This window comes from Vipera ursinii (assembly GCF_947247035.1).
Source record: "Vipera ursinii genome assembly, chromosome: 7".
Lineage (NCBI taxonomy): Eukaryota > Metazoa > Chordata > Lepidosauria > Squamata > Viperidae > Vipera > Vipera ursinii.
The window spans coordinates 19771076-19794862 of NC_139521.1; the positions used below are offsets into that span (position 1 = coordinate 19771076).

A 23787-nucleotide genomic window follows, 5' to 3' on the forward strand; every position below is an offset into this window, starting at 1 on the left:
ATCATGACCTGGCTGAGGGGTTTCAGTGAGAAGAGGTCGGACAAGCTCCCGCCTCACCGACCTATGGACTGTGCAATTTTTTTTTTTTTTTTAATTCCATTTATATCCCGCCCTTCTCCGAAGACTCAGGGCGGCTTACAAGCTTAGCAGTAGCCTTCATTCTATGTATATGCCTGCTTATTAGGGCTTTCACACACACCCCAAGCGGCATTATTACAAAGTCAGCTTATTGCCCCCAACAATCTGGGTCCTCATTTTACCTACCTCGGAAGGATGGAAGGCTGAGTCAACCTTGAAATCATCCCAGGGGTCAAGCTACCAAAACCGAAACTATATTCCATGACTCCCAGGGAGTTAGATCAGCTACGCAAGTTCATCAATAAGAATTTGACCCAGGGGTTCAACTGGCTAGACCCCAGGTGGAAGCCTGTTCTATTTCAGGAGAAAAAGGATGGATCTCTTCTCGTATGTGCTGATTATAGAAGACCTGTGTGTTGTGACTCAGGGCCAGCCTGTGGGCCCGACAGCCGGGTCCGATGTATCGGAGGACTCAGATGTGGGGGAGGAGGGAAACGAACCGGCTGATGATGATTTGGAGACTTTGCAGAGTCCTCAGCCGGGAACCTCTTCTCAGCTGTGTGAGCCCGAGAGTGCGGAGGATGATGACCCACAGCTGGCCCTGTTCAAGGACGCCCGACGCAGGAGGCAGACGAGCAGGGACAAACAAAGGAAGGCTATGGGACTCCTCGGGAGGAGGCACAGGGAGACCACGCCCTGAGCTCTCTATAAAAGAAGTGTCTGGGGAGGGGCTAGTTGCTGAAAGCAACTTTTTCTTTGAGAAGTCAAGCTCTTGTATTTTTGTAACAGTGTAATTAAAACTTGGCAGAAGCCTTTTGATCTTGGACGCTTTCCAGACTCTTCCTTTGATTAGGGGTGCGAGAAGAGGGCTGGTTTAGAACAGTTTGCTTTCAGCCACCCACCCCTTAATACTACGATGGAGCAGCTTCTTGCCGAGAATGTCCAGCTCAACCAGCAACTCACCTTGCTGGCCACTCAGGTGGCACAACTGCAGGCTCAGGTACATGCTGCCCCCCCCACCCAGGAGGAAATGTCAGATAGCTATGCCGGATAAATTCGCTGGTAATTCAGAACTGTTTCCTGCCTTCCTGGGACAATGCCAGCTTTATATCAGCGTGAAAGCAGCTGATTTCCCCACTGACCGAGATAAGGTGGGATTCGTGTTGAGCCTTCTGTCGGGAGATGCAGCTCGTTGGGGCACGCCTCTGTTGGCACAGCCTAGCCCTTTGTTGGATAACTTTGGGGGGTTTTGTGACCATATGCGCCTCATGTACGAGGACCCGATTAAGGCACAGACGGCCACCCGACGCCTGAAAGCTTTGAGGCAGGGTCAGCGCCCTCTACAGGCCTATATCAGCGATTTCCGGCTGCTTAGCCAGGATTCCGCCTGGAATGAGGCTGCGCTCGTGGATGCCTTTCAGGATGGCTTGTCAGAGGAGATGTTGGATGAGCTGGCCCGCGTGGACATTCCCTCAGACCTGAATGGGCTGATCCATCTTTGTCTGCGGATCGATGCCCGGCTGCAGCAGCGTAAGAGTCGCCGTGCCACCCCACAGACCCCTGCCGCCCCTGTTGTGCGTGAGCCCCCGGTCCAGAGGGAGGAGCCAATGGAGCTGGGTGCCGCCAGGTCCCGTCTATCGGTGACGGAAATGGACAGACGACGATCGGAGGGGTTGTGTTTTTACTGTGGGGACCCTGGACATTTGGCTGCTTCTTGCCCGAAGAAGCGTCAGCGGGCGTCAGTGACCAAGCCTGCCCTGAGAAAGTCCCCTGCTTTGTTATCGGGAAACGGCCCGAGCCCGATCTAGACGGTGTGAAAGATCGGGCGACCCACAACATCCACTCCGAGCGACGCCGTTCCAACGGTGCCTGTGAACCTCCACGGCATTTGATTTTGGAGGCACGTCTGATCCTCCCTGGCAAGTCAGAGGGGATTCCAGTCCATGTCTTAATTGACTCTGGGGCTACCACTAACTTTATGGATTCGGCCTTTGTGGCCAAATGGGCTGTTCCCCAGTGTCCAGTGGATCCGCCCATGCTTGTGGAGACCATCGATGGTCGAGTGCTCCTGTCCGGGCCTATCACGGCCGCCACGCAACCCGTGTGTATGGCCATCAGTACCCATGTGGAGGCCATTCAGTTCTACGTCACTTCGGATCTGCACTTCCCCGTGGTCTTGGGACTGGCGTGGCTCCGGGCGCATGATCCACAGATCTATTGGTCTCAGAACTTGGTCACCTTCCCAAGTTTGCAGTGCGTGGACCACACCCGCCATATCTGTGCCGGCCAGGTGGAGGGTTCCTCAGGGGTTTCCTTGCCTCCCGAACTGTCCGACTTTGCTGACGTGTTCAGCGAGTCAGAGGCGGACCAATTACCCCCGCACAGGCCCTACGACTGCTCCATTGACCTAGTCCCTGATGCGCCTCTCCCAGTGGGGCGTTTGTACTCCATGTCGGAGCCCGAGTTGGCTGCATTGCGGGACTTCCTGACGAAGAACTTGGCTCGTGGTTTCATCCGGCCCTCGTCCTCGCCAGTGTCTGCGCCCGTGCTCTTCGTCAAAAAGAAGTCGGGCGAGTTACGGCTTTGCTGTGACTACCGGAAACTCAACGCTATCACGGTGCGTAACCGCTACCCGCTGCCCCTCATCCCCGAGCTCTTGGACCGACTCCGGGAGGCTAAGATCTTCACGAAACTGGACCTGCGTGGAGCTTACAACCTCGTCAGGGTTCGGCCGGGTGATGAGTGGAAGACGGCGTTTGGTACTCGCTATGGACATTTCGAGTACACGGTGATGCCGTTTGGCCTGACCAACGCCCCCGCTGTGTTTCAGCATTTTATGAATGACGTCTTTCGGGATCTGTTGGACCAGTTTGTTGTGATTTACCTGGACGACATCCTGATTTACTCCCCGTCGCGTGAAGTGCATCATCAGCATCTCCGTCAGGTCCTGCAGCGCCTCCGGAATCATCGGCTGTTTGCCAAGTTGGAGAAGTGCCAGTTCTACCAGGTGACCATTGATTTCCTGGGTCACCGCATTTCTCCTGAGGGCATCGCCATGGAACCGAGTAAAGTTGAGTCATTGCAGAGTTGGCAACCCCCGCGTCGCGTGAAGGATATTCAGCGACTTCTTGGATTTGCCAACTACTATCGGACATTCATCCCTGGCTTTGCTGCCTTGACAGCCCCCCTCACCCGGCTCCTGCAGAAGAAGACTCGGTTCCAGTGGAACGCCCCCGAACAACAGGCGTTCCAAGCTCTGAAGGACGCCTTCATGAAGGAGCCCATCTTGAAGCATCCTGACCCGCAACGGCCATTTGTCGTGGAGGCGGACGCCTCCGACATTGCCATTGGGGCCGTGTTACTTCAGGCAGCGACGCCCAACGGTACCCTTTTCCCTTGCGCGTATCACTCACGGAAATTGAATCCCTCGGAGCGCAACTATACCATCTGGGAGAAGGAGCTGCTGGCCATCAAGGCGGCGTTCGAGGCTTGGAGGCATCATCTGGAGGGGGCGCGGCATCAAATCGAGGTCCGGACGGACCACAAGAATCTGGAAAGCCTGCAGACCGCTCGGAATTTGAACCAACGCCAGATCCGGTGGTCCCTCTTCTTTGCGAGGTTTGACTTCCGGGTGCGGTACATACCAAGCGGGCACAACCAGAGAGCGGATGCTCTGTCCAGGAAGCCCGAGTACACCCGAGTGGAAGACAAGCTTCCGCCCAGGACCGTGATCCCCGTCGAGTCTTTTGCTGCGGTGCGGGAGCCGGTGGATATACGGGCTCGGATCCGGGAGGCGCAGCAGCAGGAGGCGTGGGTGGCTCAGCGGAAGGAAGAGGTGGGGCCAGATTCGCCTTGGTCGGTCACGGATGGACTCCTGTATTATCGTGACCGGCTCTATGTTCCAGGAGGGCCACTCAGGGGACTCGTCCTCAGCCAATGTCATGATAACCCGGCTGCGGGGCATTTTGGCCTGTTCAAGACTCTGAACCTGGTCTCCCGTACATTCTGGTGGCCCCGAGTCCGACACGATGTCCAGTCTTATGTCACCTCCTGCGTCCCATGCAGGCAGGCCAAGTCAGCGACAGGGGCCCCGCCTGGTTTACTGCAGCCTTTGCCAACGCCCAAGAGACCCTGGGGGGCTGTGTCCATGGACTTTCTGACGGATCTACCCCCATCCTCCGGCTTCACGACAGTGTTTGTGGTGGTGGACATGTTGACCAAGATGGCGCACTTCATCCCCTGTCGCGGCTTACCGTCAGCTCGCGCCACTAGTCGCATGTTCATCCAACAGGTGTTCCGGCTGCACGGCCTTCCCGATAGAGTCGTCTCCGATAGGGGGGCCCAGTTTACAGCCCGCTTCTGGCAGGAGTTGATGCGGGCGTTGGACATTAAGGTTTGCCTCTCGTCCGCGCATCATCCTCAGACCGACGGGGGTACCGAGAAGGTCATCGGCATTTTGGAGCAGTATCTGCGCTGCTACGTTAACCTGCAGCAGGACAATTGGGTGGACTATTTGGCCATAGCCGAGTTTGCCTTTAACAACTCGCAGCACACCTCCACGCAGATGACACCGTTCTTGGCCAATGTGGGTTATCACCCTCGGTTTTTCCCCCTTTCTCCCGTGGACTCACCGGAGCCGGCAGCGAACGAATTCATGGCGGAGTTACAGGCGATCCATCGGTTGGTGCGACGGCAGCTGGAGAAGGCCAAGGCCGACTACAAGAGGTTCGCCGATCGGTCGAGAAGGGATACGCCTCCATTATCGGTGGGGGATCGGGTCTGGCTGTCCACCAGGAACCTACCATCCACTCGGCCGGCGAGGAAGCTGGACCACCGTTACCTTGGACCGTTCCCAGTCGAGGCCGTCATCAACCCGGTCGCCTATCGTTTAACTCTGCCACGTTCCCTGCGCGTGCACCCCGTCTTCCATCGGTCCTTGTTGGTCCCCGAACAACCGGCTTGTCCACTTCGCCAAGCGGAACCTCCCCCATCAGGACCTCGTGATGGCGACAGCACCCCCGAGTACGAGGTCGCCAGCATCAGGGATTCCCGCTGGCTGAAAGGTCGCTTCCAGTACCTGATCGAGTGGAAAGGGTACGGGCCGGAGGACTTCACATGGGAAGACGCGACCGCCGTTCATGCCCCTGCGTTGGTGACTGCTTTTCACGAACAGTTCCCATCCCGACCGCATCCGGATCGGCAGACCCGGGGGAAGGGCCCTGCGGTGCGGGATAGTGTTGTGACTCAGGGCCAGCCTGTGGGCCCGACAGCCGGGTCCGATGTATCGGAGGACTCAGATGTGGGGGAGGAGGGAAACGAACCGGCTGATGATGATTTGGAGACTTTGCAGAGTCCTCAGCCGGGAACCTCTTCTCAGCTGTGTGAGCCCGAGAGTGCGGAGGATGATGACCCACAGCTGGCCCTGTTCAAGGACGCCCGACGCAGGAGGCAGACGAGCAGGGACAAACAAAGGAAGGCTATGGGACTCCTCGGGAGGAGGCACAGGGAGACCACGCCCTGAGCTCTCTATAAAAGAAGTGTCTGGGGAGGGGCTAGTTGCTGAAAGCAACTTTTTCTTTGAGAAGTCAAGCTCTTGTATTTTTGTAACAGTGTAATTAAAACTTGGCAGAAGCCTTTTGATCTTGGACGCTTTCCAGACTCTTCCTTTGATTAGGGGTGCGAGAAGAGGGCTGGTTTAGAACACTGTGAGAGGCTATTGTATCAGAATCAAGGAAGGGGATGAATGTAAAATTGCCCCCTGGAGCATTTCCAGTTCAGGGTGCTCCCCTTTGGACTACTGGGGGCACCAGCAGTGTTCAAACAACTGATTAATGAAGTCCTCCATGAACACCTGTATAAGAGGGTTTTGGTGTACTTGGACAATATCTTGATCTACAACGAGATGAAGGCAGAGCATATGAAACTGGTTGGAGTGGTCTTAAAGAAACTCTGCTCTGTCAAACCATATGCCGAACTCTCAAAGTGTGAATTTCATAAGGATAGAATTGACTTTTTGGGTTACCGCATTTCGCAGAAGATAGATCCAGAGAAGGTGCGGGCTGGCCTGGATTGGACCCCTCCCTGCACCAGGAAACAGTTACAAAGTTTTCTGGGATTTCCCAACTTTTATAGACAATTTATCCCCTCATTTGCACAGATTGAGCTCCCCATTACAAATCTATTGAAAACTAAGGGAGAAAGTAAACTGAAGTCTAGCCAGCCGTTAAAATGGACTGCAGAATGTCAAGCCGCATTCAAAAAATTTAAGAGACTCTTTTCCATGGAGCCGGTGCTCAGGCACCCGGACCCGGAAAAAACATTTGTGATTCAAGAGGATGCTAGTGATGTAGCCGTAGGTGCGGTACTACTTCAGAAGAACCAGGAGGGTCAGTTGAAGCCCTGCGCTTACACCTCCAAGAAATTAACTGAGACTGAACAGCGGTGGGCTGCTTGGGAGAAGGACGCTTATGCAGTGCAATGGCCCTTCCTAGCTTGGAGGCATTTTTTAGAGGGGAGTAAAATTCCTTTTCAGGTCTGGACTGATTGTAAGAACCTTGAAGTGCTAAAACCCCCTAGGAAGCTGTCTCCGAAACAGGCATGCTGGACCCAGCACTTCCACCGATTTAACTTCTCCATCCACTATTTGCCGCAATATAAGAGTGTGAAGTCGGGAACAGTTAAGTCTCTATTTTCTGCACACCAGTTGGCAGCCCTGGTCACAACGAGCATCCAGACTAAGAGCTCTATGCCGATTGATAACAAAGTGGTTGAGGAGTTCAAAAAGGTGCTAGAGAATGATGAGTGGTTTCGGGACCATAAAAACCTCTGGGTCAGGGGGAGCTATACGTTCCTGTGAACCAGAGACTAAAGATTATGCAGGTGTGCCATGATGTAAAGTTAGTGGGTCATTTTGGGTTTGTGAAAAGCCTCCACTTTTAAGTAAGACAATTTTGGTGGCCTTCCTTAAAAAAAGGACATTGAAAGCTATGTAACTAGTTGCCATACCTTCGCAGCAGCTAAATGAAGGCAAGGGAAAATGCCAGGGGCTCCTACAGCCAGTGGTGAGCCCTTCAGCACCCTGGAGAGAGATTTCTATGGACTTTATTGTGGAGTTCCCCGAAAGCACAAGAAACACTGTCATTTGGGTCATTACTGATTTGTTCTCGAAACAGGCCCATTTTATCCCATGTCAGAAGATCCCAACTACAAAAACTTCGGCTAAATTGTGCAGCATATCTATCAACTACATAGGACCTCACAATGTATAATATTGGATAGGGGTGTCCAATTCACTTCTAAGTTCTGGAAAGCCTTTCTGGATCTTCTGGGTTCTGATTAAGGACTGCCATCTAGTCATCATCCTCAAACAAATGGGGGAAACAGAACAAATGAAATATGTTCTAGAATAATACCTTAGATGATTTAATAATTATCAACAAGATAACTGGACCAACTTGTTACCATTTGCTAAAGTGGCCTATAACAATGCAGTGCACTCCGGACTTCCGGTGGCGGCGCGGCGCCGAAGACAGCCTTCCCGGGCTGCCTGCGGCTCAGCTGTGTGTTTTTTTCGCCCGAAACAGCGCCGATCAGCTGTTCGGGCGAATTTGAAGCCCCCTCCTCGGGAGAAGAGGAGGGGGTGAGGCCCCAGGTAGGGGTCGAGTTCTCCGGGGCCGCCTGAGCTTGGAGCTTGGGCGGCTGAAGGATTGAACTCCCCCGAAGCCTGGGTTGCTCCCAGCTGGCCAGCGTCTCTGCTCCGAACTTCTTGGAGCAGAGCCAGGCGTCTGCGAACCATCCCTGCCTGAAGAAAGGACTATGATTTAAAGGAGCAGGCAGAGCGGTACAAGAGGAAAAGGTGAAGAGGATTATTTTACTATACTCTCGAGCTTGTTGGACTTTTTAAACTTTAAGTGAAAGTGCGTCATAATTGAGGAGTAAAAGATGGCGGCTAAACCTCCCCCTAAAACTCTTCGGAGTGGTGGATCCTCGCCGGTGCAACAATCATCACTACAGGCATTGCACCCTCCTGAAGTGCTGACATCGAAGGATTTGCGAGATGCTTTGGAGAAACATGCCCAGGTACTTTTGGAATCAACTAATCAATCAATTGCTGACAAATTTGCACAGATGGAGGAGAAATTGGAGAAACTGGAGGAGAGAATGGAAGAGAGGATGGAACAGAAGTTCAGCGTGATGAAGGTAGACATTTTGTCTTCAGTGCATAAAGTGGCGGAATGTGTGGAAGATTTAGATGAAAAAATGGATGATCTGGCTCAAAGGAATGCAATATTAGAAGTAAAAGCACGGGAGAATGAGAATGTAAGAGACAAAATGGAAAGGGAGTTAAGCCTTGCCCAATATTACCAGATGCAGTTTGCTGTCAGAATCAGAGGTTTAAAAGAGAATATTAAAGAAGATTTAAAGCAGCTGATCTCTGAGGCTCTCGAAGTGGTATTGAACCAGCCAGCATCTGAAATAAGAGCAGCTATGGATAAAGTGTTCCGGGTGAATTCATGGATTGCCAGACAGAGAAAGTTGCCTAGAGATGTGGTGGTTTATTTTGCAAAAAGAGAAATTAGAGATCAAGTTATACAAGCTGCCTATGATGCTAAAGTTGTGATTGCTGAACAAGAAGTTTTGGTTTTAAAAGAAATCCCTCCAAGGATTTTAAGGGGAAGGAAGGACTATACATTTCTCGTGCATGAGCTCAAGCAAAGAGATATAAGGTTCAGATGGGAGATTCCAGATGGGCTGATGGTGATGCATGAAGGTAAAAGGTATCGGCTGATTACTGTGAAGCAAGTGCGTGATTTCTACAATAATGTCTTAAAAGCAACCCCATTAACACTTCTGGAAGCTGCAAAGGGACCTGGAGAAGGAGAACATCAAGAGGATGAAACAGAGGAAAATGGTGCTGGAGGAGATCAAGCTACAACTTCTTTGGATGATCCTAGAGAGCAAAGAGTAACGCGTGCTGCTTTAAAACGAGCAAAGAAAATAAAAGAACAAGATCAGCAAAAGTCCTCAGAATCTTCACAACGTACTTATAGCCAAGCTGTGGGAGGAGCACGGCCTAAAGAAGTTAGTCCTATCAAAGCTGTGGTCCAAGAGCTTGTGGAGGATATGCATGGCAACTAAATTTTTAACCTGGAATGTTAATGGATTAAATTCACCACAGAAGAGGAAGAAAGTTTTTCAATATTTAAAACAATTTAAGATAGATGTTATATGTCTGCAAGAAACGCATATTAGAGTTTTGGATCAAAAGTACTTATTGAACTCGAGGCTGGGTATGCAATTTGTTGCTTCTGCAGAGAACAAGAAAAATGGAGTGGTTGTTTATGTTAAAAGTGCCTTAACAGCAGACTTAATTGAAGCAGATAAGCATGGAAGATATGTTATGATTGAGCTGTTGTTAGAAGGTAAAAAGACGCTTTTAGTTGGATTATATGCACCTAACCAACAACAAGCTGACTTTTTTAGCTTACTTCACACAAAGCTTACCCAGTTGGATTATAAATCTTTTATTTTTATGGGGGACTGGAATGGTGTTTTGGATGTACAGTTGGATAAGGCTGGAGCTTTTAAGCGCATTCCAAGTCATGCTAGACTGCCTAAATCTTTTTTTGAAATGAAGGATGACCTGGAATTGCGAGATATTTGGCGTGAGAGACACTTGCAGGAGAAGGATTATACTTTTTATTCTGACAGACACCAATCTTTTTCAAGGATTGATTTTATTTTGTTGACTAATGATTTTTTTTTGAGAACTAAAAAGGTGAAGATTTGTGCAAGAACTATCTCTGACCACAGTCCAGTTTGGTTGGAGATTGATAAGGAGAAAGGAGATAGGCGCTCGTGGCGCGTAAATGAGAACTTGTTTAGAAATCAGAGAAATGTGGAAGAATGCAAACAGCGGATGAAGGATTTTTTTGAGATTAATATGAATAAGGGTACCTCTATGGATATGGTTTGGGATGCTAGCAAGGCCTATATGAGAGGGGTGTTGATATATATGAATAATAGACATAGACGTGCAGTGGAAATTAGAAGGAAAGAACTGGAGAATGAAATAAAGGAAAAAGAAAAGGCTTTGATTTTGAACCCAGAGGATGTGAAGATCAAGGAGGCTATTAGACTGCTAAGAGGACAATTTGATAAATTAATGGCTGATCAAGTGGCGACCAATCTGCGGTTTGCTAGGCATAATACTTTTTGCAACGCTAATAAACCAGGCAGATGGTTAGCTTATAGATTGAGGAAAAAACAAAGGGCCACTAATATAGATAAGATTGAGTATAAAGGAAGGGTTGTGTTTCAACAGAATCTTATTAAGGATGCTTTTGTGGATTTTTATTCGAAATTATATACCAAAGAGGAAATTAGTGCAAAAGATATTGATATATACTTGGAGAATGCTAGCATCCCGGTTCTTACGCAAGTACAAAAAGAGGGGATTAATCAACTGATTACAGAAGAAGAAATTTTTACAGCAATTAAGGAACTGAAGGTGGATAAAGCACCAGGCACGGATGGCTTGACTGCGGCCTATTATAAAAATTTACAATTAGAGATGATAAAACCGTTAAAGGAATTGTTCCAGACAATCCAGAGGGGGGGAAAGGTGCCACCGTCTTGGAGAACAGCTTTTATCTCTTTGATTCCGAAGGAAGACCAGGATGCTACTCAAGTTAAAAATTACAGACCGATATCGCTTTTAAATACAGATTATAAGATATTTGCTAAGGTTTTGGCTAATAGACTGATGAGGGTTCTGCAACAGGTGATTCATGGGGATCAAACGGGGTTTATTAGTGGTAGGCAAATGAAAAATAATGTGAGACATATAGTTGATGTGTTAGAGTTTTTGGAAAGGAACAACCAGATCTCTGCAGCGCTAATCTTTTTAGATGCTGAAAAGGCTTTTGATCAATTGAATTGGCAATTTTTGTTGAAAGTTTTAGACAAAATGGATTTTGGGGAAAAATTTTTACAACCAATTAGGGCATTATATCAAAAACAAACTGCCCGAATTATAGTTAATAATAGCCTGACAGCAGCATGTAATATTGAGAAGGGCACAAGGCAAGGGTGTCCGTTATCGCCCTTGTTATTTGTGTTAACTTTAGAGATATTATTGGTTAAAATTCGGAATTCGGAAAAAATTAAGGGGATACAAGTTGGAGATCAGGACTATAGATTGAGAGCATTTGCAGATGATCTGGTTGTTACAGTGACCCAGCCAGAGAACTCTGTTGTGGACCTGATGGAGATAATAACACAATATGGGAAGGTTTCTGGATTTAAAGTAAATATACAGAAAACCAAAATTTTGGCTAGAAATATGACAGTTTCACAGAAGGTTCTTTTAGAAGGATTAACTGGATTTGAGATTGTTAAAAGGGTTAAATATTTGGGGGTGATTTTATCACCCTCTAATACAAAGTTATATAAAAATAATTATGAAAAATTATGGGGGAAAATTCGAAAAGAATTGGAGAGTTGGGAAAAATTGCAATTGTCTTTGTTGGGACGGATTGCAGCAGTGAAAATGAATGTCCTGCCCAAATTTTTATTTTTATTTCAAATGATACCGATTCTTAAGAAAGATTCTAACTTGGAGGAATGGCAGCGTGGTATCAATAAATTTGTGTGGGCAGGGAAAAAGCCACGAGTTAAACTTAAGATTATGCAGGATACTCGTGAGAGAGGTGGCCTTAAATTGCCTAATTTTAAATTATATTATGAAGCTGCTGCATTAGTAGGAATAAGTGATTGGATTAATTTGACGCAACCGAGGTTATTAAATCTTGAGGGCCATGATTTGTTGTTTGGCTGGCATGCATATTTGTTGTATGATAAGAAGGTAGATACTGTGTTTAGGATGCATATTTTAAGACAGGCATTGCTGAGAGTTTGGAAGAAGTATAGACATAAGTTAAGCTGCAAGATACCATTGTGGGCAATTCCAAAACACGCAATAGAAAATATACATGCTGGTTTCAAACATGATGTGACTACATACAAGGAAATCTTAAGCTTGGAAAGGAATGTTTGGTGTTTGAAATCATATAGCCTCTTGCGAGAAGAGAAGGTTGTTCAAACTTGGTTTCAATATATTCAGTTACGGGCCAGGTGGAAAGAAGACCAGAAAAATGGATTTGCAATGACTGATGAAAATTTGATAAAGCAAATTAGAAATCAGGGACCAGCACATATTAAACGGATATATATTGCATTGATAGAGATTGATTCAGAAACAGAGCTTGTTAAGGATTGTATGATAAAATGGGCCCAAAACATTCAGGAAGTTATTACAATGGACATGTGGGAAAAGATTTGGGTGAGGAACGTAAAATTTACTCAAGCTCAAAATCTAAGAGAGAACTTTTACAAAATGTTTTATAGATGGCATTTAGATCCTAAAAAGCTTGCAAGTATGTATCCGAATTACCAGCCTAAATGTTGGAGGTGCGGTGATGAAGATGCAACATATTTTCACATATGGTGGACATGTAAGATGGTTAAGGTTTTTTGGATAAAAGTCTGGTGGAATATGCAGAAGATTTTTAAACGGAGGATAAAGTTTTGTCCGCAATTTTTTTTGTTGGGAATAATTGCAGACGCTACAGTTGTGGACACCAAATTGATGTTGAACTTAGTTACGGCAGCAAGACTTTTGATAGGTCAATATTGGAAGAAAGAGGAACTGCCGACTATAGAAGAGTGGACTTTAAAGGTTTCCAACCTGGCAGAGATGGCGAAGATTTCGGCCTATTTGAAAGATCATTCGCAAGAACGTTACATTATGGAATGGAGAAAGTGGATTGAGTTTATCCAGAACAAGTATAGGGTTAAGAAGTTTTATGTAGCATTCGAATAAGTCTTCTTTCGTTTTCTTTTTTCTTTTTCTATTTTAGTTTTTTATATATATTTAATATTGCTAAGGTTTGTATTATCCTATATAAGTTAGAGAGTGATGGATTTTAGAATTTATAGTCGTTAGTATATGGTTGTTTATGATTGCTTTTTTTATATATATATACCTTGTATTTAGCTCTGGGAAGTCGGGGGGGGAGGGGGGGAGGGGGGGAGGTAGGGGGGGGAGGAGGTAGGGGGGGAGGGGGAGAGGTAGGGGGGGAGGGGGGAGGGGGAAGGGGGGCTTTTTAAAGGAAAACTGTACTTTAAAACTTTTCAATAAAAAAAAAACAATGCAGTGCACTCCAGCACCAGCTTCACTCCCTTCTAAGTGGCTAATGGACAGCGTTTCCTCCCTATGCCTGAATTGCCTGCTAATGATCATACCCATTATGGCTGAGGGTGAGCAACACTTTGAAATCAAGGACATTCTAGACTTTCGTAAACATCATGGGTCCACTCAGTTTTAGTTGCCTGGAAAGATCTTCCTGCTTTGCAAAATGAGTGGGTCTATAAGAAGCACATTAAAGCTCCTAGGTTACTCAAATGCTTTCATGAGCGATATCCCGATAAACCTGATATGTTTGTTTCCTCTCTTCCTTCTTTATTTTACAGGTGGATCTGTCATTTTTAGGGGGGGGGCATATGTCAGGACCCCTCAAATAGATTTGCCTACAGTTTATTGATTGTATGCATATGTATTCTTTTTTGGGGCCTGCCATTCTGTTGGGAGGGGGGCTGGTTGTTTGGGGGAATGTATTTACCTTGCTCTGGTTTGCCCTCCCTCTGTGTGAAAGGAATGTGGCTTGAAAACATCTTATCTCCAGACAACAGAGCCTGGGACCATTGGGAAACGAAACCGAGAGAGTAGTTGAAAAGGGCGCTAAATCACTAGGTTCTCAAAACAACCTAGTACCTACAGATTGGCTGGATTTCAAAAGGATGGTTGGACACTGTGGGGATGAGACCTGAATGGGCTTTTTGATGTAACCTTTCGTGCACAAAATCTTCAGACCTTGCTTTGCCTTCCTGCTATCACTAACTCTCAATAAAAGTTCCTTTTGTAACAATGCCTGTTTCAAGAGTTCTGCTTCCTTGGGAGATCTAGTTGGGGCAGGTCCTTACATAGTTGCTGCAAGAAGATCATACAAACAGCAACATGACAAAGTAACAAAAATGATGCATTGTAAGATCTGCAAGAAATACCATTTGCTGCAGGCAAAAAGTGGTGGGACCATAAAATAGAGAAAGTAATAGAAAATGAAGAAGCTGAAGTGCTCAGGGACTTTAGAATTCAAACAGACAGGCACCTGCCACATAACAGGCCAGACTTAACAAATGTTGATAAGACAAAAAAGTCTGGATAGTGGACATGGTAGTACCTGGAGATAGCGGAATAGAATACAAAAGAAAGAACTGGGGAACGTAACAAAATATAAAGACCTGCATATATAAATAGAATGACTGTGGCAAAAGAAACAAAGATAGTGCCTATAATAATAATTGCCTGAGGTGCAATCCCAACACAACTGGAACACCGCTTGAATATCATCAGCACTGAGAAATTCACCATCAGCAAAAGGCAGCTTTACTCAGAACAGCTTACATCCTGTGACAATACCTCTAACACTGTCAAACATCACCATCTGCCTATCCTAGGTCCTTGGGAAAGACTCTATAAGTGGATAAAAATGCCACATGCCAATCTAAACATCTGGCTGACTATGCCACGAATCATATAATATACTGTTCTGTTCTGTTCCATTCCATCTAAAATATCTCATAAGCATATCCCAAGAAAACAATTATCCATTTAAAGTGGCAATGAGGTGGCCAGATTCATGCGAGGCAAAATCACATTTCTGAAGCCCAATCCAGCAGATCATTGCCAGGTTCTTTATCCCCGTAACAAATACCTCTTGATCATTTTCTGAAGAACTCAGTGACCATATAAAAAAGGGGCCAAAAAAATTGCTTTGGACTTAGTTGTCCCCAACTTTCAATGTCTGGTGTCTCCAACAGATCACCCTAACCCTACCTTCCCCTCCGCCAGTACTCCCACCATTGGAACTCACTTTCTTACAGTTTAATATTACTTCGAACCATGGCACAGTTGGGTAAACAAATTATCAGTAAAATACTGGCTAACTATAACTAGTCCTTGATTTAGTTTCCCCCATTGACTCCTCTTGTCGGAAGCCAGCTGGGCAGATGGCAAATGGCAATCACATGCTGATTGCTAAGCGCCCAAATTTTGATCTTGTGACTGACCATTGGGATACTGCAATGGTAATTTTCAGTGCTGTTGTAATTTTGAATTGTTGCTAAATGAATGGTTGTAAGTTGAGGACTCCCTGTAACTACAAACTGGGATGCTGATGCTCATACTTTTTCGTTTCTGCAAGTATCTTAGGACAGTCATTTCCAGCGCCAATGTACAACTCTGCTCACATGCATAGGAAGGCAAATGCTGAACATCTAGAAGCACCCAGAAGCCCAGAGAATCTGACTGAGAAAGCCAAACGCCTTCTTGCTGAACTCAGGGAGCTTTCTATAGTTCAGGCAACAAAAAGTGGGCTTTTTCTAGAGGTTTTCATAAACATATTTTTTAAAATTGTTTTGCAGAATATTTTCCATTTTAAAGTAAAAAAAAATTGTGGGAGGATATTAGTGTAATAATTTATTAAAGTTGTAACTTATTTTTCTGGCTGCTTCTTTAAAAATATATTTATATTCCTTCAAACATGCTAGAATGTATTTGGGTCCAGTTGAATAGAGTTCCATTTTGGTTATGTAACTATTGTATTTGGTCACCATTTTATATTTCATATTTATTTTTTATTATATATCAATGTATGACCTGAGCAGTTCTATAATTCATTAAATAAGATAAATAAATAACATAAAACTGATGTGATTTACTATTCTTATGATACCTTAAAAGTAATCCTACTATTCTAATAAAACTATTTCTAAACATAAATTGTCAGTTTGCATAGAGCATTAAAAACAAAAATAGAAGTACTTTTCCTTATAGAAATTCAGGTTTTAGCAAATTTTCAGATTACATTTTATCTCAAGATGCAATTTAAATCTGACTGATGAAATCTGATGAATCACTGAGTGCTGAATGATGAACCCCTCAAGATAGATGGCACTCAATATGCTACTGAAAAAGTTGTGAAGATCTTTTGGAGTACTACTATGCATCCCTGAAAATAAGACCTGGTCTTTTTCTTTGCCTACAAAAGAGGCACCAGGTCTTATTTTGGGGGGAGGGGTCTTTTCCAATCACCTTGCAGCAGTGGCAGCAACAGCCCCACCCTGCTAGCCTACTTCTTTTGTGGCTGAAGGAGCACCTTCATTCTGCAGCTGAGAAGGGAGCTCGGGTCTGCATTTCACTGTCAGAGGCCTTTCCAGAAGGTCTGTGCAGCCAAGAACTGAGCTACAGATTGAGTCCATAGCTTGGCTGCACAGGCCTTCCAGAAACGCCTCTGACTGCAAAATGCAGGCCCAAGCTCCATTCTCAGCTGCAGAATGAAGCTGTTCCTTTGGCCGCAGAAGTGGGCCGGCAAGGCAAATGTCGATCCATGGGAGGCCTGGCTACAATGGTAAGCTCTGCCCTAGCTTGATTTTTAGGCATGCACCTCACCCCAAAACTAGGGCTTATTTTGGGGGTAGGGCTTATATTAGGCCTTCCCCCCAAAATCAAGCTAAGACTTATTTCTGGGGTAGATCTTACTTTTGAGGAAACACAGTGGTGATATTTATGTTGTGGCTAGGTTAAATTCAGGACACCTAGTTGCCATCAGATAAATAAAATTTTCCTGCATAGAAAAAGCTGCAAAGACATGATTACAGAATGAACTTGCTTAATACAGTGAAAGATGAAACAAACAGACAACACAACACTGACATCTTAGGCATCAGGGAATTGAAATCAACTGAAACTGGATGCTTGCAGAGAAAACACTATACTGTTTTACAGTTGCAAAAAAAAGTATGTGAACCCTTTGGGATTACGTGGAGTTTTGCATGATTTGGCCATAAAATGCACTCTAAACGTCTTGTAAGTCACAACAATAGAAAAACACAGTCTGCTTAAAATAATACTACACAAACATTAGCTGTTGTCATGTTTTAATTGAACATAAGATGGAAACATTCACAGTGCGGGGTGGAAAAAGTATGTGAACCCCTAGCCTAATGACTTCTCCAAGAGCTAACTGGAGCCAGGAGTGAGCCAACCTTGACTCCAATCAGTGTGATGATATTGGATGTGTTGCTGACAGCCGTCCTGCCCTTTAAAAACACACACCTGTTTTGGGTTTACTGGTCTCAAGAAGCACTGTCTGATGTGAACCATGCCTTGCAGAAAAGAGAAGACCTACGATCAAGAATTGTTGACTTGCATGAAGCTGGAAAGGGTTACAAAAGTATCTCCAAAAGCCTTGATGTTCATGTGTCCACGGTAAGACAGACTGTCTACAAATGGAGAAAGTTTAGCACTGTTGCTACTCTCCCTAGGCGTGGTCGTCCTGTAAAAATGACTGCAAGAGCACAGCGCATAATGCTTAATCAGGTAAAGAAGAATCCTAGAGTGTCAGCTAAAGACCTACAGAAATCTCTGGCACATGCTAACATTTTTGTTGACACATCTACAATAAGGAAAACTTTAAACAAGAATGGAGTACATGGGAAGACACCACGGAGAAAGCCATTGCTGTCCAAAAAAAATATTGCAGCACGTTTGAAGTTTGCAAAAGAGCACCTGGATGTTCCACAGCACGACTGGCAAAATATACTGTGGACAGATGAAACCAAAGTTGAGTTGTTTGGGAAAAACACACAACACTATGTGTGGAGAAAAAAAGGCACAGCACACCAACATCAAAACCTTATCCCCACTGTAAAACATGGCAGAGGGAGCATCATGGTTTGGGGCTGCTTTGCTGCCTCAGGGCCTGGACGGATTGTTGTCATTGATGGGAAAATGAATTCTAGAGTTTATCAGGACATTTTGCAGGAAAACGTACGACCATCTGTCTGGCAACTGAAGCTCCGCAGAGGATGGGTGATGCAACAGGACAATGACCCAAAGCATACAAGTAATTCAACAAAACAATGGCTTCAACAAAACAGAATACACCTTCTGGAGTGGCCCAGAGTCCTGACCTCAACCCGATTGAAATGCTGTGGCATGACCTTAAGAGAACGATTCACACCAGACATCACAAGAATATTGCTACACTGAAACAGTTTTGTGAAGAGGAGTGGTCCAAAATTACTCCAGATCGTTGTGCGGGTCTGATCCGCAACTACAGGAAACGTTTGGTTGAGGTTATTGCTGCCAAAGGAGGGTCAACCTGTTATTAAGTCCAAAGGTTCACATACTTTTCCCACCCTGCACTGTGAATGTTTCTATCTTATGTTCAATTAAAACATGACAACAGCTAATGTTTGCGTAGTATTATTTTAAGCAGACTGTGTTTTTCTATTGTTGTGACTTACATGATGTGTAGAGCGCATTTTATGGCCAATTCATGCAAAACTCCACGTAATCCCAAAGGGTTCACATACTTTTTCTTGCAACTGTATATGAAAAAAGGAACTTTTCATAATTAAGAAGGTATAATAAGTACAATACTTAATAGAATACAATTGATGATTAAATAATATCAATTCAACTTTGCAGGCAACCTTTTATTATAATACCTATGTACATGGATATCACAGGATGGAATTTACAGAAATCAAACTGACCAAGGAGATATTATAGCAAAAATGTGACTACTGGTTGATATGACTGAACACAAACTGCTCAAGTGCAAATTCCAAGTCAGGTTAAAGCAAAAGTACAACATCAAAGAACAAAGCCAGTTTTCATAATACAATGCACCATTTTTAAAGAAAAGTTAAAGCCTAGAAAGGCTAAGACCTCAAGAAAGATTTTAATAAAGAGTTTCAGAGACTTTTTGGAAAAGACAAGAAGCAATATTACAACATCTAGGATGGAAACAGGTACCGTATATACTTGAGTATAAGCCGAATTTTTCAGCCCACTTTTTGGGCTGAAAAATTCCACTTCGGCTTATACTCCAGTCAACAAAAAAAACTTACCGAGGACTTGTGCGCGGCCGAGGCTTTGGTGCTTCCGGGATTGCGCGTACCTCTCCCAAGCCACCGCCGTCCGGAGACCTGCCGAAGTTTGGGGAGGTTTGGGGAGGTGCGCGCGCACCTCCCCAAATCTCCCCAAACTTCGGCAGGTCTCCGGACGGCGGCGGCTTGGGAGAGGTGCGCGCGATCCTGGGAGCACCGAAGCCTCGGCCGCGCGCAAGTCCTCGGTAAGCTCCGGGCGGTCACTTGCTTCGCGTCTCCTGAGGGAAGGGGGGGCGACTGGAGCGGGCGTGTTTCCTCGCCTGCTGGGCGCCGCGATTTGCCCGGGGAACGCGCGGGCCCCGAATGGCAGCGTGGAGCGAGGAAGCGGACAGCCAGGGCTTCCCCGAGAGCCGCGGCCACACAGGGTATTCCTGTGTATTCAGGCTTGCAAATGTTAGCTCAATGTTTCTGCTAAAGGGTAATACTGTGTTTCCCCCCAAATAAGGCCGGTTTTTATATATACTTTTTGGACCAAAAGATCCATTAGCTCTGTTTCAAAGCGCCCCATTTGCAAGCACATGAAGCTTTCAGTCTCTGTCATTTCTCTGTCCAGGCGAAAAGTGTTTGGGCGCCTATGGAGCATTTGGAAATGGAGCAATTTGCTCTGTTTCCAAGCACCCGATAGGCACACAAACACTTTGGGGCGCCTTTGGGGCACTTGGAAACAGAGCAATTTGCTTGGTTCCCAAACGCCCCATAGGGTCCAAACACTGTTAGCCCAGAGGGAGACTGGAAGCTTCGTCTGCTTGCAAATGGGGCACTCTGAAACAGAGCGATTAGCAAGCAGATAATGCTTCCAGTCTCTGTCATTTCTCTGTCCGGGTGAACAGAGTGATTTGCTCCAATCCCAAGGGCCCCATAGGAGCCCAAACACTTTTTGCCCATAAGGAGACTGAAAGTTTCATCTGTTTGCAAATGTGGCACTTTGAAATGGAGCTAATTGGTCTGTTTCAAAATGCCCCATTTGCAAGCAGATGAAGCTTCACGTTTCTGTCATTTCTCCATCTGGGCGACAAGTGTGGGGCGCTTGGAAATGGAGTGCTCCCAGACAGTCAGCTCGCACGTGCTCACCACCTCTTGTGCTGGCCACGCCCATCCCTCCAGGGCTTATTTTTGGGGTAGGGCTTATATTAGGTCCACCCCAAAAAAATCAGGCTAGGGCTTATTTTCGGGTGGGTCTTATTTTCGGGGAAACATGGTACTAATCCATATATGGAGGTTTATAGGACAATTGAATAGTAACCTTTTTATACATGTAATTTCAGCCACTCCAATGCCCAACTCTCACTGCTAACTAGACCCTTTTCCAGAAACTGTTTTGAAAGAAGTCTTTCATGTAAAAGGGAGTCCAAATGACATCATTTGCAACTTTCAGTTCTGGTGAGGTGGGTGGCTATAAATTACCAACTATTTTTTATTTTCCTTCCCCAAAAGTCCAGATGTTAGAAGAGTCACAGTACTTTTAGTGAACATACTGGGAGAGCTCAGTATGTCAAGCATGCTGATCCTAAGCTCAGGTCATCAAAAAGGATGATATACATTTATTTATTGCCTGGGCCAATTTCTCCTTTTCCTGTTCCCTTCCTTTCTGAGGCCAAGATAGCATAGCCAGTGGACCTAGCCCTTGAAAGATGCTCCTATCTTGACTCTCTTTCCCCTTTTAGTAAAAGGATAATTTTATACAATCTGAACATGCAGTCTCATAACACATGAAACACGAGTTCTGCCACATTGGTTACAATATTAAGGAAAATACAGCATGAAAGTCTTAATATTTGTTTATTTGGTCTTTTGTTCAATGTATCTAGTGCTTTGCATTTTTATATATACATAAATTAAGGGTATGTATAGTTTAAAAATTATTCTGAAAAATTGCTTTGGACTTTATGGAAGTACAATCACAGCTCTTCTCTCCCTGTCATTAAGGCAGTCCCTCTTTTTTCTGTTTCCATTTGAGTAGGAGGGGGGGAAGAAAATCCATTTTAAAGTGACCTTGAGGATGTGAAAAAAGAGGGGCTGCCTTCATGAAGCATGGGGGGGAGCTATGCTTGCAATCCAACGCACTTATTCTGGATCTTTTATGCACACACCCAACTTAACTATATCTCACAGTAATTACAGCCATTGAACTACCCTCTGTTTATCGGATTTTTCTTGCTATTTAGAACTGCCCTCCACTATTCCTACTCTGGATTTCATAACAGGAGTTCTAAAGGCAACCTAGCTGTTGGATATTTTCAGATCGCTTGACTCATCAGCTCTGGTGGCTTCTCCACGCCCTCCTAGATCGGCAGATATTTCTTAGCCCAGTTACACAGAAATTACAAAGTCATTGATAAGTGGCTTTTACACGAAAGCTTTAAAATTAGTAAATATAAAAACTAGAATACATTACATCTATGTTTCGAATGATGACAGATTTTCCATTGGTATATAAGAAATTGTTGCCTTTCGGATCTCCGCCAATGATTTTGGAGACCCCCCTTTCGACCTGCGGGAGGCTGGCAAACACTGTTTCTACGAGAGAGAAAGGACACAGGTTTAGCCTCGGCGGCGGAAAGAAGAAGACGGTGGGCATCAAATGTAACCTGTTGCTCCGACCCAGCCGTGAAGCGGCAGGAGGCTCCAGCCAACCCTCCAGATCAAGGGACCCGCCTCGGTCTGGCGACGCGCGACCGGCCGGGAACGTTCACCGGCCCGCTGGCGGATCCCGAAAAGACTGGAGCTACATTTTTCCGGATCGGAGGTGGAATCGTACGACTACCACCACCCCGCCTTTCCTCGCCCATTCAGATTTCCGGGCCCCTCCCAAGAGAGGCCCGCCATCTCATTCTATCGAGGGGAAGTGCAGGGCGCCTCGGACCGACAGCAACGGAGCCAGAAGGAAGCCGTTCCTCCTCCTCCGCCTCCTCCACTGGTCATGGAAGGCACAGCCACGTCCCCGCAGTCCCCCGGCCTATCTAGCAGCCTCTCCGCGAACGGCGGCAACGCCGCCACTCACTCAGCTGGTAGGGCATCTTGGCTGCCTTTCGCTGCTGCGGCGGCTTCAAGGGCGACGAGTCCACGCAGGTCCGCGGCGGGAGCAAAGGCAAGGCAAGGCAAAACAAGGCAGAGCTTAGCCAGTCTCCTCTCCTCTTCCACCTCCTCTTCCTCCAGCGGTGGCAAGGGGGAGCGACGTCAACTCCAGGCTGCGCAAAGCAGGAAGCGCAGCTCGCCCAGCTCTCGCTTCACTCCCGGCTTTGACCATATATAGTCAACTCTGTTCGAGCGGCGGACCGGCAGAGAAGGAACGGCGGCCGCGCGGTATAGCGTGGCTGGAAGGGCTCGACCCGGAAGCGCCGCCGGGAGGGAGAAGTCGCTCGGATCCTGGCACTCCCTGCGTCTTCCTCCGCGGCTGGACAGAGCGGGGGTTTCGGACCTCGACTGCTCGCCGTTCCCGCCTGGATGCGGCGGCTGCAAAGATAGTACAAGGGGAGGAGCCGCTTCTTTTGCTTCCCGCGGCGAGTCTGCCTGGATTCGGACTGCAAACAATCCGGCTACCCCTCGTGGCCTCTGGCGGTCGCCTGCATCTTCCTCACCTTTTTTACGTTACAATCGTTCTTAAAAAGCCGAATACAGGTTTTGCGGGGTGCTGAAGCCGGAGAAATTAGAATCAGGCGAGAGAGCAAGATAGATGGTGACGGCTAGCCTTTCAGGAGAGACGCAGGGTTAGAAGTGTCATCCTGTTCGTGATTCTCAGACTTAAAAGGCAATTTGTATTTCAGGACTATTCATATTCATGCACAGGCAGTGACATTTAGCCTAACACTTCATTTAGCCTAACACTTCAAGATAGGGAGGGAAAGGGATAAATTTTCAAGGTAGGGAGCAGAAGGCTAAAAGCAAAGCATCTCCTAGAAAGCAGCCAGAGATTTACTGCAAAAAAGAAATGCATATCAAAGTGCATACTTTTACATATTTTTACACTTGGCAAGCTGATATATTTTTACTTTCAGCAGAGATACCATTTTCAGTTGAGATTTTATTTTTCTTTCCTTTTTATTGATCTCTAATTTTATATATTCATCTATCTGTGGATTATGAACTATATTTAGAGGGCAAACTAACTTGCATATGTCCTATTCAACAGGAATAAAAATATTACATTTAATTCTTTTATTTAAAAAAGTAACAAAATTATAAATTTTAAATGATTGAATAATTTAATTTTTATAAGAACTTTCAGAATTTTAAAAATTCTTTTAAAATTTTAAATAAATTTAATTTAAAAACTGAAAATTTTGAAATTTAAAAATAAACTTTCACAAGTTTTTAATTTAGATTTTAAAAAAAATATATTGAAAAATCTTTTAAATTTTTTGCACATCTTGTAAACTTAAAATTTTTAATCCTTAAATAAACTAACAAAAAGAAACAGTATTGGAAATAGAAACTGATGTAATTTGCAAAATATGTTCCATGTATGTGCTTGCGCACATGGAAAACCCAAATTACACATGTACTAAATGTAGACTAAACAAATTATGGAAGAAAAAGTAAAAGGTCTAGACACAACTCTTGGTACTTTTTTTTAAAATCCCATTTATATCCCGCCCTTCTCTGAAGACTCAGGGCAGCTTACAATCTAAGAAG

General features: G+C 45.5%; 1 protein-coding gene across 2 annotated transcripts in view; it reads right to left on the reverse strand.

The window, feature by feature from the left end:
• Positions 1–22368, reverse strand: part of WDR1 (WD repeat domain 1) — a 47933-nt gene extending 25565 nt beyond the window's left edge. For both annotated transcript variants that reach the window (XM_083366929.1, XM_083366928.1), the window contains exons 1-2: positions 22157–22368; positions 21551–21672 (exon numbers count right to left, since the gene is read on the reverse strand). In XM_083366929.1, coding sequence (XP_083223055.1) covers positions 21551–21672; positions 22157–22172 — 138 coding nt within the window. In that variant the 5' untranslated portion in view covers positions 22173–22368. The remainder of the gene's footprint in view (positions 1–21550; positions 21673–22156) is intronic.
• Positions 22369–23787: the final 1419 nt, after the last annotated feature.